This window comes from Mycteria americana, chromosome 18 (genome assembly GCF_035582795.1).
Source record: "Mycteria americana isolate JAX WOST 10 ecotype Jacksonville Zoo and Gardens chromosome 18, USCA_MyAme_1.0, whole genome shotgun sequence".
NCBI classification, from domain to species: Eukaryota; Metazoa; Chordata; class Aves; order Ciconiiformes; family Ciconiidae; genus Mycteria; species Mycteria americana.
Window position 1 is genome coordinate 4,112,448 of NC_134382.1, and position 19,249 is coordinate 4,131,696.

Consider the following 19,249-nt stretch of genomic DNA (forward strand, 5'->3'; position numbering starts at 1 on the left):
CCCTGTGTAATAAAAAGTGCAGTAGTATGTTAAGTCGCAGGATTCCCTTCTCGGCTGTCAGCATTCACTTTTTAGGATATTAGATGGGAAGGGGAATAACTCTGTACGATCTATGAATCCCAGACAAGTTCTGCACTCATGACGTTTCCATCAGCTGCACATATTCCCTGCAATCTGTTTCTCTACATTATTTTTCCCTTGACTATTAACCCTCTTCTGGCAGATCCTATCTAAAACCATTTTTAATGTACTTATAAATCACAGCTTCCCGACAGCAAGGCGTACTAGTGGGAGAAAGACCGATATCATATTTAAGAAACAATCAAATGTAATAAAAGCTGAAGATACACTACGCTGTGGATAGTTATAAAAGAACAGGTCAAAGATTACTGAAAGAACATGATGCCAATACAGACTACTTTCTCCTTCTCTTGAACTACTTCTAGCTTTGTCTTCTCTGGTTCAGATGTGATCCAGTGGCTTTTATTATCTCAGACACTTACATTGTATGTTATTTAAGTATCTTTACACATACATTTCACTGTATACACTTACAGAAATTTGCAGGCTTTATTCACAAGTTTTGACAACTCTCTGTTGCTAGTTACCTGAGATTTAACCTATACTCCGGGTTTTAAGAGGGTTTATCCAAACCTGCAGCTCTTTTACTACCTCAGACACTTATGTTGTATATTATCTCAGACACTTATGACCATGTTGTATGTTTAGTAACATGTTTAGCTCAATTTGCTGTGGTCACACTACCACCGTGGTCAAGACCAAACAGACAGATCGATTGCTGAGAGTGCCTATTCCATGAATTACAAGTGAGAAGGATTAAAGATTAAAATAAAAGCAAGAAGTGATGGATCGGAAGATTTCAGCAGAAGCTGCTGTACTCAGTCTCCCACCGCTCCCCCGTAAATGGTATTTACTTGCAGAGCAGTCGTACAAGTCACGTCACAGCTTTTGACTCAGCGAATCCTTCTCGGAGATGCTCTCCTGCAGAACATTATTTCTTTTATTCTACTCTGCTCTAACTTTTAAAACAATTGAGCACACTATGGAGAAGCAGTACTAGCCCCAATTAATGACCGAAAACACTTTCATGGCTTGTTTTCTAAATTCAAGTCTAGGTGTTGTACTCACTGACAAATGCACCTGCGTGCTTGTCAAAAAATGAGAGGTCTACTCTAAGCCTCAGACGCATTGACCAGCTTTTGTTCTACGTTGCTCCAGAAATTTAATACCCGCTAACTTCAGAAAGACAAGTGCTCACGAGGGATCTCTTCTTTAAAGAGGTTCTACAGGAAAGAGTAACTTATACATCTGCTCCAAAGACTCACACAGGGACTAAAATAATCTCTGGGAAGGAGAGGGAATGAGGCAGCTTAAGTTTCATTGCCACCAGCATGCTAATGACACTGCATACTTCTCACCATTTCAGGCTGACAGCACAACTATGGCAAGTCCTAGACAGATTAAAGGAGTGGCAGTGGTCTTCTAGGAGCAACTACCAAAGAGATCTCCTCCTCCATTCAAGCTCCGCGAGCACCTCAAAGCTTGCGATGAGTGTTTTGCCAAATCCTTGTTTGTTGCTGTACCTTTAGGCAGATGCTTTCAAGCAGCCTTTCAATCACACTTTGTGTTTCACTTTGCTTCATCGTTCTTACCTGCAAATCAGGTGAGCATTGTTCACTGTCCATGGGACATTACCCAACATCCTAGCTCAACTCTAGAAACAACTATCAAGTGAATTATAATACACTGAAGGCATTTCCATCCATTAGTTTCTAAATAAACCAGAGCCACTTGCATTACTTCAAGAAGCTCAATCTCATGGAACAACTATTTGTCAAGGTGTTTTACATCTGTTAAGAAAAAAATCTAACAACCCCGATAGTCTGGAGCAGGCCATTTGACTGTAATTCACTCTTTGCTTTAGAAGCAAGAATTCAGCATCTCCTGGAGTATGGTTCTGCAGCTAGTTTGCACTCATCGCCGCTGTTTTTCCGACTAGATGCATTTCAGTTCCTGTTAGCACATCTACAAAGGTGTAGAGTACACAGTGAAAAAAAATTAACATTTGCTTGGCACCTCCTTCCCAGCAAGGATGTATTTTGAGATGGTAGATACTTGTATTTAGTTTCAAAACTAATTTAACATCTGTCGCTTTAGTATATAAAGTCCAACGCAAGTCTCCATCACCTGTCTAATGAAAAGAGCCACCACGTACAAACAGAAGAGCAGGATGGACCAGCAACAAGGATTTCTGGGAACAGGCTATTCATCTTGACCTTTTGCCACGATCACTAATGATTTCTGCACCAGTGTTTGTCTTCTAGGTAACAGAAACAATGTTTTATTTATTAAACTTGTCATTGAACATGACAATGTAATTTACTAGCTTTCATCTGGTGCCAAGAATTCCTGTGAAGCATAAAGTTTGCAAAAAGTCATTTCCCAATAAATCATGGCATCAAGTGAATATGCAATCTATTAGCCCCACATGAAAAGAGTAAAATGGGGACAGCAGTAAAATAGCTCCATAGAAAAGTGGCACACATTGCAAAAAAGCATCGCTAACTTGTAATAAATGGGATTAAAGACGCCGCAGTTGACTGTAGAGCTGACCACCTTTGCCAATTAACATTAAGAGATTCAATTAGACTAATGTTACTGTACAACAGGGGTCCCCCCTCCCCCATTTTAAGTCTGGATTTAACACAAAATAACATTTTCTTTGTTAGATATAACTACAGATAGGAAATCTTAGCTGAACAAAATGAAAAAACCCTGTTACAGCACAGTACTGAGATATGAGAACTTGTCCTGATTTTGCAAACACTTCATAAGGAAGCCTGTAATGCCTGATAGTTTCACTACCAGAACAGATGTTGGCTTGAGCACAAGCATGCATGTACCCCTAAAAGACAGCCAGCCACACACAGACAGCTTTACCGACAGCGTAACCATTCGGTATTACTTAATGCATCAAGTAACTTCAGATGCCTCTCGATATTTCCTTGTGACTCAGTTCAGCACTATACTGCAATCATTTTCTGTAGGTTCACAAATACTTTGGCATATACTAAGGTGGTACGCAGGCAAGTCAGTCTTGCTTTCTAAAAACTGTGAAGCCACTTCCTAACCACCCTCCTCCCCCCATCGCCTCGCTCACACTGACTCACACCAAACAAAGGATTACTGCCGAGCGGGCTGGTAAAGTTTTCGCAGCCGATGCAACAGGAAATCGTTCACAGGATCTTCTTCCTGACCTTGTCAGCCCCTTTGTGAAAACTCCCCTTACCTCTGCAAGATCCTTTTGTACAGCTCTTAACTTCAACCCTGCAGATGTATCCCAAATTACTGATTAATACTCTCTTGTCGCCGTCCTCCTACTTCATTACTTCATTCTTTCTCTGTAAACCTGCCACTAACCGGCTAACTAGGTTAGTTCAGTCTTTGAAATAAGCTAATACAGTAGGTCTGTGTCGGTTCATAAGTCTGATGACCTGTGTTTCACAGTCACATTGCCTTCTTGCCTTCCATTCAAATATTACTGAGGAAGTGCCCAAATCAGTCTCTAGAGAAGGACCGCTTAATTTTCACAGGGGTCAATTTTTTTTTTTTTTTAAATTGAAACCATAATTACTACAAATACAACAGCTCTTGACATTCAACACTGCCATTTGTCACCCTGAACATCCGCAAATGTATTGTTTGTGATGCTGTCTTTTAATCCTGTTAATGCTGGATGATCTTTTCAAAACGCTCTTTGATTCTACGTGCTGCTTGTTTCATGTTCGAATCAGCCTAGTCAGGAAAGGATCACAAGAGGAACTGCTCAATTCAAACGGAGAAATTTTTTCTTGCAGAAACAGCCAAGTTTGGCAAGTTGGTCCTGGCCTGACAGATCCAGGTTCTCCTTCCAGTTAACTGCAACCTAGATTTTTTCATATGAGGAGTTACTTACATCAAAAACATTTGAGAAAGCGTGCATTATTATAGCAGCAGGGAGGCATATACTCTATCACCAAGGTGACAACAAACATTGACATGCTTACTGAAAGCATAACCAACACAAACATTCAGCATCACCAATTCAGTATAATGCTTTATGCCCGTCTGTTCGTAGAGCCCCCGTCACCCCAGGTAAGCTGCTGCCACGCTCACAGCTGCTCGGTTTAATATAACAAACTCAGCACTTTCCAGTGTCCTGGAGCCTAGTAGCCAGGGTTGTAAATTCATGAGATAACTCTGGCAAGTAATCGGATGCCTGGCAAGCAGAGAGGAGAAAGAGAGAGGTTATCTAATTAGCCCTCATCCCTGAATGTTCTCCGATTGCCTAAAAGGTCAAAAAAGTAGGTTAATATGCCTTTCGCTTGGGGCTAGCAAGATGTATCTTGCTGACTACACTGCAAAGCTTGCAAGACAGTTCAGTTTCGTCCAAGAGATTCAGTGTTAAGGATTTCAAGTTTTAAACTAGGAAGCTAATGGTTTTGCATATATGTAGGCCATAGGAATACCACATCTCCAGCTAACAAGATATTCATGCTCCCCGAAATTCCTTCTCTTGCCATAGTTCCCAGACTTGCCTATTCTTTCAGTCTTTTTATGCTTTCCTTGCCGCTCCTGAACATGTCTGACCTACCCTCAAGTCAAAACTGCAGACAAACAGCGTGCAATCTAACAGTACATATAAATTTATAAAAAAAATTGTAGAACTTAAGTAGTAGAGACAGCTTATGCAGAAGCAGTGCTTCACATAACACGCACGAGCCAGTTTCAATCCATGTCAGATTTCTCCTTCCATTTAATACGAAGTTAATACTTATTCCCTTTGGCCAGTTTTCACCTTACCGAGCTCTGAAATAGCTCTGCCTGTACTAATGGCTACGTGAAAGCTGTATTTGACCATCCAGTGGAGACCTGTCAATACCAAGCCAGGATCGTGCCTGTTCTTAGTGTTACATTCAAAACTCTCCGTGATGACCCCCAAATTTGCACAGCGACAGGACTCAGTGGATAAATACAGCTATTAACTGCTGCGGTCTGCATAATGCAGCTGGTATTTTACCTCATTCCTCCATTTCATGGCTCTCTCCTCCTTTGAATTAACTTACCAAAAGACCCATCTCTTGTTTCTTGAGCCCATCTCAAATTGCAAGCACAGGCTATCAGCCAGCCACCAATCACCTTTGCTAGCAGCAAGCTTTTTTTAAATCCTGATATTTACCAAAGCAAAAATAACTGGGGAAGGCAGGTAACAGGACATCGCTTCCAAACTCAGCAGTTTGTGTAACAGAAAAGACAGAAAGTATCACCTGAAGAAATGCAAACAAAATTCCCCGAGAGAATAAAGAGTATTTTATTTATGGTGGCTTGGATTGGTGGCTTAAGGCAACCACTAAGCTTATGTCTTCAATGCAGTCTCAACCCTTTTTCCTTCCGCACAAAATCCTCTTACTTAAGCACTGTTTTCAGTCTTGTTTCAGCTGATGCTGCTAGAACTGTTAGATCCTGGGTTCTGCTTTCACCCAGGCTGGTAACCCTCCCCGCTTTGCAACAAGGACGTGATTGAAATTCCAAGTCAGTGCACCAGGAAAGAACTCGGCTCCACTTTCTGTAACAAAAAGGCACGGAGGACATCCTCTTCATACTCAGGGAAACAGCACCAGCAAGGACATGCTCTGCAGCACAGCTGCAAACACTTCGAGTAATGTCTCATGGGTTTAAACTGAGAGTCAGGACTCCTAAGCCAACCCTGCACTGAAAAATACCACAGGCCACGCTGATGAAATATAAACTAGTATGGTTTAATTTGCATATAGCAGGAATAAAGTAGGTAATTTATGAGAAGGGCAGCCGGGTAAGTCAAGTGCATGCAAAAACAGTTTGTAATTCTTCGGCCCAACTTGGAAGCGGTGGCACAAAGAGCACGAGCTCAAAGCATGCTGCACATTTTCCTTCTAAACCCTAGAAGAGGAAGGTAGGGCAAAAGAACAGCACCAGATAATACAAGAAAATTAATCTTACTGGTTGATGCCAAGGCTCAGGCCACCACTCTAAGAAACACAGCACAAGATATTATCTAATGCAACTAAAGTAATTCTAAATAGAAGCCTATTTTGGGCACAAGTAAGAAACAGATCCTGTTTTCGATTCCTCACTCAAAATTTCATTGTATCTAACAAACCCAGAAAAAGGACAGGATTGCCACTGCATTTGGCATTGCCCAGACAGCACCTATTCTGGAAAATTACAACATTTTAATTAGGAAACAAGCACAGCAGCTTCCTCAAGTACGCTTCCCATAAGAAACCCTCTCAGCTCAACTAACAGGGAAATGTCTTTAAAACTTGCTCAACCATCATTTACCCTTGTGCCCCATAAAGGAAATTTCAAAAGCAAACGTCCCCTCTACCACCCAGGCAAGGGCTCAAACTCCCCAAGACAACCCGTTGGGAAGCATCTGTCCCCATCCTGCTTCAGGATTTAAGACCGCATAGGTGAATTTTGGCCATTTGATCAGGGTCCAGGTGACAGGAATCCAGTATTATTCAGCTCAGGTAAGCCACAACAGTTTAATGTTCTCCAAATGCACTACAGATTTCAGTTACAGTTCTTAAGCATCCACTGATAGTATTTGGTCAATTCTCACATTAATGTCAACACGAACACCTCATTCATGGACTATTAAGTACTTACGAAGGCATTACAGAAAAGATGAAGAAAAAAAAAACAGTTTATCCTCCAGCTGAAAGTGGCCACACACTTCCACTGCACTGGCCTGAATTCTTGATCGTTATTGAAAGTTGGAGCTTTTTAATTAACACAACCTATCAGCAAACAAACCTTGGGCTAGAGCCCAGCTAGAGAGAGTAGGAAGCTTGGGAAAGGCTTATGTTCTTCAGATGTATTAACTGCTCCTTCACGCCACACAGGATTCATCCATAAAGAAAATGCAAATTTGAAGTCCCCTGTTTTTAAGTGAATTTTTTTTTTTTGCCCTTCTTCCTGGAAATGGCAAAGAATTAGGAAGAATTGAAGCATAGACATGCTTTGGACCTTATGCATTAAGGAGAGAGACAAAGATTTGGTTGAGGCTTTTTAAACTCTTCAGGACTCCAAGCATAAATCAATGGGAAAGTGGGAAATTATAACGCACAGTGACTGCATAAGAATATAAATAAAAACAGATCAACATCACTTTGAGCATCTTACACTTCTGCAGTCACGTCCATTGAAAAAAAATATCTTTAAACATCACATTGTATTAAAGTGGGGTAAAAAACAGGGCTTAGCATAGACCTAAACTCCAGCTTATGCTGCCTATACAGGCACCTTGCAGAATTTCACGCTTCTCCAGTAAAACTGCTAGCTCTTCAGCAGACACTGAAACATATTCACTTTTATTTCAACTTGAGGTAGCACTACTACAACATGTAGCAGCTCAAGGGGGGGGGGGGGGGGAACCCAACACAAAACACCTCTCTACAAGTTCACTTAGCAGAGTAAGGAGCCATTTGGACTTGACCAAACATCCCTCCAAAGGTCAAGCAGGAGAATAAACACCGGCACCTGCACTGCCCATCCGAGTCTTCAGAAGTATCCACCTACCCAAAGCCAAACTGGACGACTACGCAGCACTGGAGAGTGCTGCATGATCATGTGCAACCTCCAAGTTAATCGGCTATCCTTCACATGTGAAAGTCAACTGACGGAAAGCATAGCTGACAACCGGAGAAACTGAACAGGGCAGCAATGTTTCTTACCAAAGGGAGTAACTTCTCTACTCAACTACAGTAATAAGGACTAAAAATAGTAATTCAAAAGAGTTGAACTGCACTTTCATTTTGTTTTACTCCCAGATGTCAACTAGTAAGATATCAGCATATATATTTACCATATGAGGAAATCCTGTTTGAACAACTTCAGCTTGAGAACGTTTTTCCTTCACTAATGAACCACAAGATTAAGCATCACTGCAATGGCAGTATTCCCTATCCCAATGATATCCTCTAACTTGATTATTTTGGGAATTTGCCTTTTAAGATAACATTTAGCTAAGCTCATATACTAATAAAACGTGAACTCTACAAAATAGCTTAAGTCAGTATTTCTCAGAAGGCACAAGGTGCAAAAGACTTGCTGTGGACACTGAAAACCTACTCTGAGCTCTCACGCTATACGGTTGAGTTTCAAAAGTGACACGACCAGTTTAGAAGAGAGACGGGCTTGGCGTTCAAGCAGCTGGAAAAGCGTTACCCTTAGTCATGCAGTTTCACAAATCATTTAATATGTTTTTGGTAGCAGTTGCACGAAACCAAGTTATTTATCGAGCAGCAACGTGCTTGCCCAAGACAAACAGCCCCTACCTTGAAAATATTAGTTACTCTGAACAGCACGCGAGGTTTATGTATTGAGTGTCACTGTCGCATCACGCGTCCTTGGCTGTGCTTCAGTGCTTTTTAGCTGCCTCACAAATTCTAAACGGATGACGTGCAGCCAGCGCTACACTAGACAGGTTGAATTTACGGTTGATTAAATTATAAATTTTGCTAAAATTGTCTGCCTATTCCTGAAGAGTTGCATAGCAGAAGAAATACTTGCTAACGTGATCAGGACAGTTCACGTAACCTGGAAAGGAAGACTTTTATTTTTACAAAGAGTAACTGGATTCCATCCATTCATAACCTGCAATTCCAGAAATCTCAGCGGACCCACTCTCCCAAGTCCTGCTTCGCCCTGAACAGCGCATTCAGTTTATTTTTAGCACAAGAGACAGCATCCATCCAGGCAGTTTTCAAGCTTCATGTGTTGCCCTGCCCTGTTTCACCAAGCACCTGACTGAAATGCGGACACACTTCTGAATCCTCACTTAAGCTCACCAGGAGCAATTCAGACTCGAGGTGGTGCAGAAGAGACAAAGGTTCCCATCTCTCTGCTCTACATAGATATCGGTAACCCCATGGTACCAAGACGGTGTTTGACCTAATACCCTGTACCATGCCAGCTGTCCTGAAACTTGCTGTTGTCTTCAACGAAAGGGCCATTTCAGCGTTTCAATGCTCCATTTCAGCATTGTGTTTTCATACCCGCTAAAATAAAAGATCCTGGAAGTACTCTAAACACTGGGTTTGCACTTAAGTTGAAACTGGATGCTGCAATTGCACTGCCTGCATAACATTAAGATAACTGTAAGAGTTGGTAAAGTTTTAAAACATCATTTTGTCTTCTGCAAACAAGATCAGCGATTCATCTTGCACGTTCCTACTGGACCTAGATAAACCACGCTTAAGTTGCCACATTCTTTGAGCGAGTCTTCAGACATGTACACAGCCACCACGATATACGAATAACAGAGCGGCTGCTGCAGGTTCATCCCTGAAGTCCACTCAACATTGGAGACTAGCACGTAGTGTTGGAAGTTCTGATCAAATTTCTCCTACGCCCAGTGGTCTCCATGACTAAACACGAAAAATCAGAGGACAGCATAAGCTTATAACACTCAGGAAATTTCTAAAGGATTTGTGTTCTACCTCCTCCAAAAGACTGAAATAGTTACATTTAAACCCTGACTGGATTTGTCTTACAGCGTGCTTTCATATCCCCTTAAAAGAAACCGGTAACACCGTTGTTATTTTACATGAAGCCTACTTGTCTTCCTTGAATTCTTTTCCTGCGAGGATTTTTGCCATGGCAGAAGTTAGGATAGTTTGTTGGAATCCTGATTTCAAATTCTATAGTCAGGGCTCACATTTACAGACTTCAGTATCTTAAACTAAGACACACAATTGAAATAAGATGCTCCATCCTGCCACCCCCCCAGTCAGAAGTCAGGTACAGCACCTCATTTGTTCAAACGAGAACAGAGGAGCAGAACCTTGATCTTAACCATTCAAAGAATGGAAGAAACCATTCTTTCACCAGAAACTAAAGATCTTTATCCTGCGTAATACAGGTGGCAGGATCACCGTGATCTTCAGCTCTGAAGAAAAAACGTACGGTGTTGCCTCAGAAACTCTTATGGTTGAAGGTAAGAAGTAAAGGATTACATTTGCTTGCTTAACCAGCCTTTATAGTGCTATATAGCCAGGCACTGGGTTGCTTTCTAAATCTAAATACACGTGAACATTCTTAAATTGTTATGTTGGAAAACCTGAATCACAAATCCCCAAAGGGTACAAAGTATCTCAGTGGTTCCATACAAGCGATTACATCCATGGGGGCTACATTGCCCTAAAGAGGCTCTGCAAAAGCACACGTCCATCCAGGCAGAGCTGGGAGCAGACCAGGGCCCGGGCCAGCTCCCGTCCTTGTTGTTGGATTTGTTCAGAGCTGATGAAATCTGCCCCCTTTACACACGGTGCCAAAATGAAATTGAAAGGTTTTGTGACCTGGGCTAATCCATTCAGCAAACACACGGCAAGATGGAGATTATTCCACATGACTGAAGAACCTAGAGGTTCTCCTCTGAAAAACGGAAAGTTCGCAGCCATGCAGAAGAGCAGCACCCACCGCTGCAGCTCCACCTGCTCTGACCGCGCTTGGTTGTCCTGTATTTTACAGATTCCATTAGATCTTACTACACCTTCACGAGCAAGTCCAGCTTCCAGAGGAAATGCCAGACGACGGGCGGTAATTTGGGGTTTATGAACGCCGGCAGCAGCAGACTGGGCCCCCATCGCTCTTAAACGCTGCTGCTGCAGTCGCTCGCTCCGTTTACAACCACGCCGAGCAGTAAGGTTGGCCGGCCAAAGCGGAAGCGTTCCCTCTGTAAACACCACCCCAGGTACCAGGCCCAGAAACCTGGAAGTAACTGGACAGCAGAGCAGCCGGACGGGCCCGGGCGCCCCGCGCCCCCGGCCCCTGCGGAGCCCCGGGCAGAGCCCCCCGCCGCCGCCCCCAGGGGTCAGGCCACCCCTCCCTCTGCCCTGGCAGCACCGGCTCGGGCCCTCCCTCACCGCCGCCCCGGGAAGGCGGGGCGAGGCCCATCCGCTCCGCCGCTCCCCTCTGAAGCGACCGTGGGGGTGGGGAGGGCGGCGAAGGAGCCGCCGGGGCGCGGCACCGGGGGGATGGGAAGGGGCAGCACTGCCGGGAGGAAGAGGGGCGCGGGGAGGGGGAGCCGGCAGCGGCGAGGAGCCGCCCCCCTCGTCCTTACCATGGCGGCTCGGCGGGGCTGCGCTGGGCGGTAGCAACGGCGGCGCCTCCCGGTCCCGTCCGGTCTCCCTCCGAGGCAGGCCGCGGCCCTTCCACTTCCGCCGTTGCCTAGGAGTGAACATCCGGGTCAGCGCCGCGCCGCCCCGCCCCCTTGCCGCCGCCCCGCCAATCAGCGCGCGGCTCGCCGGCCATCGCCAAGTATGGAGCGCGGCGCGCGAACGGGGCGGGGAGGGGCAGGAGGGAGGAGCGGGAAGAACCATTCCCCCCGCCCCGGGAGGGGGGGGCGGAGCGGCGGGCGGAGGGACCCCGCGAGGGAGCAGCACCACGGGCGAGAGGGCGGCGGGCGCCACCAACTCCAGCGCGGGGGTAAGCCCGGCCGCGGCCGGAGGGAGGGCGGCCAATAGGAGACGGGGGCGGGGACAGGGGCGGGGCCGCGAGCCAGTAGCTCCGCCCTCCCGGCGCCGGCCGGCAGTCGGCCCCAGCTGCGGCGGGAGCAGCAGCTCCCTCCTTTAAACACCTTTTAAACGCTAAAACGGTCCTTAGGGTTAAACGAAAAGCAGCACGAGGCAGGCAGTTAGCACGGAAAACGTCAGCCCGAATTGGTGGCGTTTTAGCAAGATCATCAGCGCTGAAAACTGGACTTTAACCGATTGTTAGCCATCGTTACTGGCGCTGCCTGCGACCCACCGACTTCTTCAGCTCCGAAGCGACAAGCAAAACCAGTCAGCCTCTGGCTGCTGAAGAAGGCTGGGGTTAATTAATCTGAAAAGCAAGTGTCCAGCCTTCTCTGGAAGCTTAGCCTTTGATTCAGCAAAGCATGCTGGTACCTGCTGCAAGCTAAGCAGGTGCTCACGGATCCTGATGACTTCAGGGCTCAGGCAGCCACGATACGGATCTCCAAAGGCGCAACAGAAATCGGCAAATCGGGGTGTATGCGCAAATAAGACATTTTTGCTTTTCTCGGGCTGTCCCAAAAAGAAACCGGTTCTTTTCCCTAACACACTAGTTCACATTTCAGTCATCTCAGGTAAAACTGGTCTCGATTCCAGACTCAGGCTTGTACTGCTCCATATGGACCTGTGCACGTACGAGCTGCGACATACCCACTTACCCCAGGAGAGCATCTGATTCATTATGCGACAACACTTTCCTCTGCAGCTTTCTTGGAACAATTATTTGGCCTGTGTTTCGCCAGAGTTTTGGTGCCAGGATCCCAAGAACCCTCCGCCGGCGCTCTCTGGCTCCTGCACTGCAGACTCGGCCCTCGTGAGCCAGAAGCCCTTTTGTTACTCCATTTACTTCCCTCAGTTTGCCGTAGAAACTGGAAATGCTGACAAGCAGAGTCGCACACCGCTTCATTTTTCCCTTGGATGTAACGCTGTGGTCTGTCCTTCCGCCAGGAGACAACCGAGGCCAAGCTCTGTCTTTTCACTCAGACATTATCACAGATGTTTGTGGCTCGACTCTAAGTTTAGCTATCAGACCCCAAACAGGACCTTCTAAGAGATAACAACTCTGACTGCTCGTCTAACTTCACAGGGCAAGCCAGCTGTGGCTTTCCGTTTGAAAAGAACGGGCTCGATTTCCAGGGAAGTGAACTGCTCAGACGTGCACCCAGTTACAGTAGCTAGCATCGAGGCATAACTGTTAAACGTGAATTTCCACAACAAACGACCACGTGCAGACGTAACAGCTATCGCTGCTTACACTAATGAGAAAAATCGAAGCTATCCTGTGTGTTGATACTTCTGACAATCTGTTGTCACCTGTTTTGCTAAGTTAGCCTTTACCCACTTTTTTCCCATTCCTCCATTGCCATGTTTAAACCTTTGGTGTTTTCAGTGCGGGAACAAAACGAACCCGGGAAGCAAAGGATAGAAAGCAGTAGAACAATCTCAAGAGAAACAGGAGCTATATTGCTTCACAGAAAAAACAAAAGCACATAAATAACCCACTACCAAATAAACCCTGAGAAGGGAAATAATCTTGCCATGTACTAGTAGAGAGGCCACATGACCTCAGAAGGCATTTCCTCCTCTAGAGCCTCCGAATTCAACTCTTAGCCAAGACGAGTCAGCCTAACCTCCCTAAACCCCGTGCGTAAGATGCAGCAATCCCAAGAGGCTTCTATTTTGCAATCCGCAGATCCTTCAGTCCTTCTGTTCCCTCAGCAGCGCCTACCAGCAACAATTAAGAAAAGCAAGCCTGTTCATTACACAGGGCAAATCGCTCATTCATTTTACAGGGGTCCACACACCTAACGTGCGTTGTTTTCCTCGGGGCAGGGTCTGGGAGGACAGGATTGATAAATTTGAAAATGCATGTTCTAAACGTCATTATTTTTGTCACAAAGGTCACACAAAGTATTCAATGACTACTCTAGATAGTTTCTGTTCATAACTATATAAGCTGTTTCTTGCTGAAGAAGCAGAGCAAAAGCAGAATTATGCAGCCCAGTATATTTTAAACAATTTGAGATCCAAATGAATGTTGAAGCCAAGAGGATGTTTTTCTTACCAGAAGAAATACAAGCATCCTGGATTTTGTTTTCCTGCGAATAGGTATAAAGAAGAATAGACAGCTGCTTTTTGTTTTCCCCAAAATATTTGCATGAAGAAGATCTGCAGATGCCTTTTGCAATTGATGTAAGATCTTTTCAAATGAGGACCAGCTGTTTATAGCAGGACATGCTGAAGGGAATTTTTTTTTGTTTGTTTATTAAGATGTAGGACCAGATTCTCCCTGGTAGGCTGCAATTTGCAGTGTGGAGTGGATCTCAGCAGGCAGAAGGCTCCGCATAGGTAACTACAGTTGTAGCCATCCTGCCTTCTCTTGCTATTTGTGGAGGGGTTGACACCAAATACAGCTAATTCAGAGAGAGTCAATAAATCAGAGTGCTGTGAGGTAGCGTTACCTGCGCTAGAGACATTTCCCACAGCTCCTGGCATGGAATCACCCACCTAAACAGAAAAGAGCATGCTCAAAAGGCTTCGTATCAGGCATTACGCATCTTTAAAATGAGAGTCTATAAACAAAGGAAGCAAACAATGATGTCAGTTGACGGCTTAACAGCCCTACAACATCAGATTCATGTGCAATTAATAACAAGACTTTTGATCTTGCAATCAGCAACTATTAAATACATGTGCTTTCCCTGTACATTTGATTATTTTGAAGGAAGCAAAAGGATAAATACTTATTAGCATTACAAAGTACTTCTCACATTTAGCCAGAACTTCATAAAGCATTTGTGGTCTGACACAATGTGGTTTTTATTCTATACTCCTGCATGCATGGTGAAATGCTATTTATTTTATTTATTCCAGCGTTTAGCCAGGACCAAGGGTGACTGTGAGAACACGCTTAGAAACAAGGTCCTAGAGAAAACTTTCATGCTTCTCTGAATATCCATTTTTCTACTAAAGAAAAAGACATCTTGAGCTTTTTCTAGGTCAGATTGCCCATTTTCTTTCATGTTAAGCTTGTGGCACTTGAAAGATATGTAAACTTTTATTAGGGGTTCTCATAAATTTAATTTACTGCTGCAAGAGTCTTCCAGCAATGGTAAAGTTTAGCTTGCTGGGTTTTATTAGTCAGAGTCAGTAAACCAGCAGCATCACTTGATTTGAGGCTGAAAACCGAGCATTTCTTGGAAACTAATATAGGAAAAAGGTACCTACAACACTACCCAACGTCTTGGAATTCCGTATTCAAGCCACAGATAGTTCTCACTATGGAGATCTTTGTACACACTGTCAAAATAGCACATAAACAATAAAAAAAGCCTCCCTCCCATTCCTATTCCAAAGCAACTTTGCTGAGGGTACTCTTGGAATATAAAGGTTTTAAGAGTTTCCCCATTCACCACAGGAACTGATGAGTAAATCAAAATACCATGTTTAATGAAAACCAACATATTCCCCATTTAGTGTGAGGTTTGAGGCATTCCCCCTCCCTAGAAAGAATGCTAAAACCAGACTTTTTTCTACCTCATCAGCACCCAAGCAGATCTGCTTATTTCATTGATGTAAAAGACAATAAACCTAGCAGCCTAAGATGTCCATATACTGGCCCAAAATGAGACATTCTACTACCAGTGCAGCACTGTCACAATAACGGCAGAGAAATTAAAGGTTACACATCACTCAAGCATGCATATTGCTAGAGGCACAAGGTTTTTCTGGCTTTGATCATTTTCTTATAATCGTTTTGCCTAAATAGGTAAGACCAAGTCATGTCCCATATCCCTCTTGCACAGTCAGAGAGCAGACTCAGCTGCTCAGCTGAAGCCAGCATGCACAGAGGGTATTTAGCAGAGAGTCACGTTAAAAAGTCACATCTCTGCAATCTGGGTCCATATCTTGGACATAGAAGAACTATTTTTTTCTTTCCACATATAAAGTAAGATCCTCACCCACTAATAATAATTGCTTTATTTCAGTCCAAGAGTCCCTGCCTACATTTTGAGAACACTGTGCCTGGACATGCCTTGGAGTTGTTTGCAGCCACACTGTTTTCACATGTCCCACAGACTTCAATCCAATTGTATTCCACAAAATGTTTAATACAAGATGGACAAATGTGACCGAGACATAGCTGAAATCCCACCTCAAGAAACCCAGCAATGCTTGTTCAGAAAAGGACTACGAGGCATTTTTTTAAATATCAGTCCACAATAGTGGACAACTACTGGGATCGCTCGTTTTCCAGCATGTTCCACTTAGTTGCTTAGGGACATTGGTTTAGTGGTGGTCTTGGTAGTGTTAGGTTTACGGTTGGACTCAATGATCTTAAAGATCTTTTCCAACCTATACAATTATGTGATTCTGTAGTTGCATATCCTAGGATGCTGTTTATTTCTGTGCTTGCGACTGCTCTTTTAACTTTATATTTTAAGCACAGAAAGCTTGATAGACAGCAGCTTTCAGAAATGTCTTTAGCCTGAGCAAAGAGAGTATTCAGAACATTCTTGTCAAACTTGGTCATTAACTGTAGTAATAATGTCTGCAGCCTGTCATTAAAAAAGAATTGAGGAGAAGCTGATTAAATGCACCAGAAAGAAACAAAATTTTCCATTCCCTTACTTTTTCCTTGACATGTTGCACTTCATTTGAAGCTTGCTAATATACCAGCCAAAAGAATTGTAAGGGCCTGGATTCTTCCTTAATACAATAGTCACGGTTCACTAGTTAGAATCTGTATAGAATTAGCCAATGACATGGACGAATGGAAAAACATACTTAAAGAGCTGAAATATAGCACTCTTTTTCAGGCTTATTCATTAGAAAACCTCTATCAATACAGTGCATTAGTTCTTTTCCTATTTTGACTACCAAACTAAAAAATCATCACAAAACAGTACACATCAAATAAAGACGAGAAGTGTCATAGCGGTGCTTATGCCTCTAACATAAGAGTTAACAAAAAACTCTGATCAGTCTTTCCATGCAAGTGCTTTCCTCCAGAGATTCTTGGGGCAAACTTCATATTCACAGCAAAAGCAGCTTAAAGCAGAATTAGCACAACGAGCTGTGACACATCTTGTTCCATTTTGCAGAGTTCCACTTCAATCGGCCGTACCTGACAACTGTAACCAGCAGTACCGCACTACCGAATATAACATTACATCAGCTTTGCAAAACTGGCATGAAAATACATTAGCACAGACACAAAATGGACTTGCTTATTAACGTGAATGTGATCACCGTGAAAAGACTGAATGATACTTCACTCTGCCTCACAAGCTGTCTCTCCTAATGCAAGTCTACCTCAGCCTTTAGACTATTGTTCATCCCCACAGTATCCGACTGCCTTCCACAGAAAATCAATAAGAATAGCAAAGTAGACTTAATGGAGTCTCTGGCACTTTTCCCATTTTAGGGCAAAGTCCTGCTGAGGAGGGGTTTCTTTTTCCTCAGACTTTGGAATTTGACTTTTTTTTGTTGTTGCTCAGATAGCAAGAAGGCTTTCAAAGAGAAAAATAAGCATCAGTATCTGCTGGTGAACACAGCTTGTATGTGTGAGGGGAAAAAACCCAACAAACTGGAGTGGGGACCGAGAGTTGATGTTTCCTGCCCAGGTCTGATTCTCTCTGTAACGTGAAAGAAGCATTCTGGAAGTAGAAACAGCGAAGTGGGGGCCCACTACCAAGGCTGCGTCAACATTTCAAGCAGATAACTCCTACACTGCTGTCTTTCTATGCAGATCACTGCTACTCTTGGCAGAAAAAAAAATGTGTGTGTGGGAGGCGATTCATGTTATTTAAAACTATGGGACAACTTACATGTGTATTCTTTGGAAAAGTGGAGATCAAGAGTGTATTAGTATTCAGTGGGGAACTGACAGGAGGGATACTATAGGATTCTTTGAAAAAACAGGATGAGACAATACGCTCATCCTGTGGAAGGATCAAGATTTAAAAGAAACTTGCTTGGAAGTTTTAAAGCAAAAACTATTGGGGTGAGGGTGAACCATCCTACACTGCACTGTGTAAAAGCTAGGGCTAACAGTTAAAAGAAAGGCTGTTATATTGAAAAAGGGCTTCGAATTCTGGCTGGGGCGGCCCCAGAGAAGCTCCTCACCTCCACGTGTGTGTGTGGACATGTCCTCTGCGTGGCTTCTTCCACTAGACACCAGGGAAACAGCGATTTTGAAGAATAATAGTGGTACTTACTCATCTTAGATTCCCAGTTCTGCCTCTAGCTTGTTTGATGGCCATCTGCTGAAAAACTAACTAGCAGTTTATTTAAGTGAATGCCCAGCTTTTAGTCTGTGAGTAGTCTTACTAGTTTAATACACAAGTTAGGTATATAGTTAAGAAAACTGGTGATACAAGGTCTGGACCTACTAAAAGTTGACTTCCATCAGAGAAAGGCAGGGATTTTTTTTAAGCTTTCTGGCTTCATTTCAGCCTCCTCTATTTTTTCATATATTTATTTACTGGAAAGAAAGGAGAAGAGAACGTGAGGGGAGAAGGGAGGCAAGGAACGCTGGGACAGCACATGCTGGGCTACAAAATGCAAAAAAGGTTTTTCAAAACCGCATGTTCTAAACATCACCTTGGAGTCATACAATAATAAATACTCAATATTACACTGAGAGGGTCTAATTGCCAAGTAACTATAGCAATGGAGAGAAAAGGCTGTCTTTGGACACATTCCCTCCTGCCTTAATTTTTCCCTGGGGTGGGAAAGGGGTACAGAGAATGTGCTCTAGATCCTTAACGGATAACGTTTTCCAGAGCCCCCTCTGATCACTCAGTGACTCCGGGATTTAAAAGAAGTAGACCGACTTCTCAGAAGGAAGCTGGAGGTTCAAAACAATTATACTGAACTATTCCGTCTCCTTAGGAAGGGTTTAACACGCCAAGATCCTGACGCAAGGCTGTCAAAATACATTGAGACCCATTACACAGCAACGCGACCCTTTATGAAGCGCCGCCTTACAGTCCAACAGCTCACCGCTGGTTCCTTCACCCCCGAAGAAACAGCGCTTTCCAGTGAGCCTAACAGTCTGAAAATGAGTAAGTGTGAAGTGAGACTACACATTGGCCTGCACCGGGTATTTGTTTTTGCCAAAGAGAAGACCACATTTCTGGGTTGTTTTTAAACACCGATTTCTGGAATTTAATTTTGGGGAAAAAAAATTAAAGAATTATCTGAAGGCTTCAAGTATCTTTCCCCTCCCGATATTTTCCAGAGCTGTTTGGAAACAGGAGGGTGGAGCTGGCACATTGGGACACACCACTGGTCAGTGGTTTCAGAAAACACTTCTTTATCTGGTCAGGGAAAAAACTGCTTGATCCTGTTGGTATTTTTATAAGTAACTTGATGCATGGTTCTATTTGTGATACCGACTATGCAGCAACGCCAAGTGATTTGAGTAAATTGCAGAGGGAGGAGGAGAAAGGGAAGATCCCTTTACAGAAGAACAAGAACTGCCTTCTCCAGGGAAACGTCTTGAACCTGCAAGGACTTAGTTTAACCATGTGCCTTCCAAAACTGTTTTTAAAAAGCTATTTAGATTTTTTTAACTACGTAAAACTAATAGGCAGTTGTGATTATTTAGTGATACGTGAAGGAGT

General features: G+C 43.7%; 1 protein-coding gene across 2 annotated transcripts in view; it reads right to left on the reverse strand.

The window, feature by feature from the left end:
- CAPZB (capping actin protein of muscle Z-line subunit beta) overlaps positions 1-11,313 on the reverse strand; it is a 61,159-nt gene extending 49,846 nt beyond the window's left edge. For both annotated transcript variants that reach the window (XM_075520871.1, XM_075520870.1), the window contains exon 1: positions 11,168-11,313. In XM_075520871.1, the coding sequence (XP_075376986.1) occupies positions 11,168-11,170 (3 nt within the window). In that variant the 5' untranslated portion in view covers positions 11,171-11,313. The remainder of the gene's footprint in view (positions 1-11,167) is intronic.
- Positions 11,314-19,249: the final 7,936 nt, after the last annotated feature.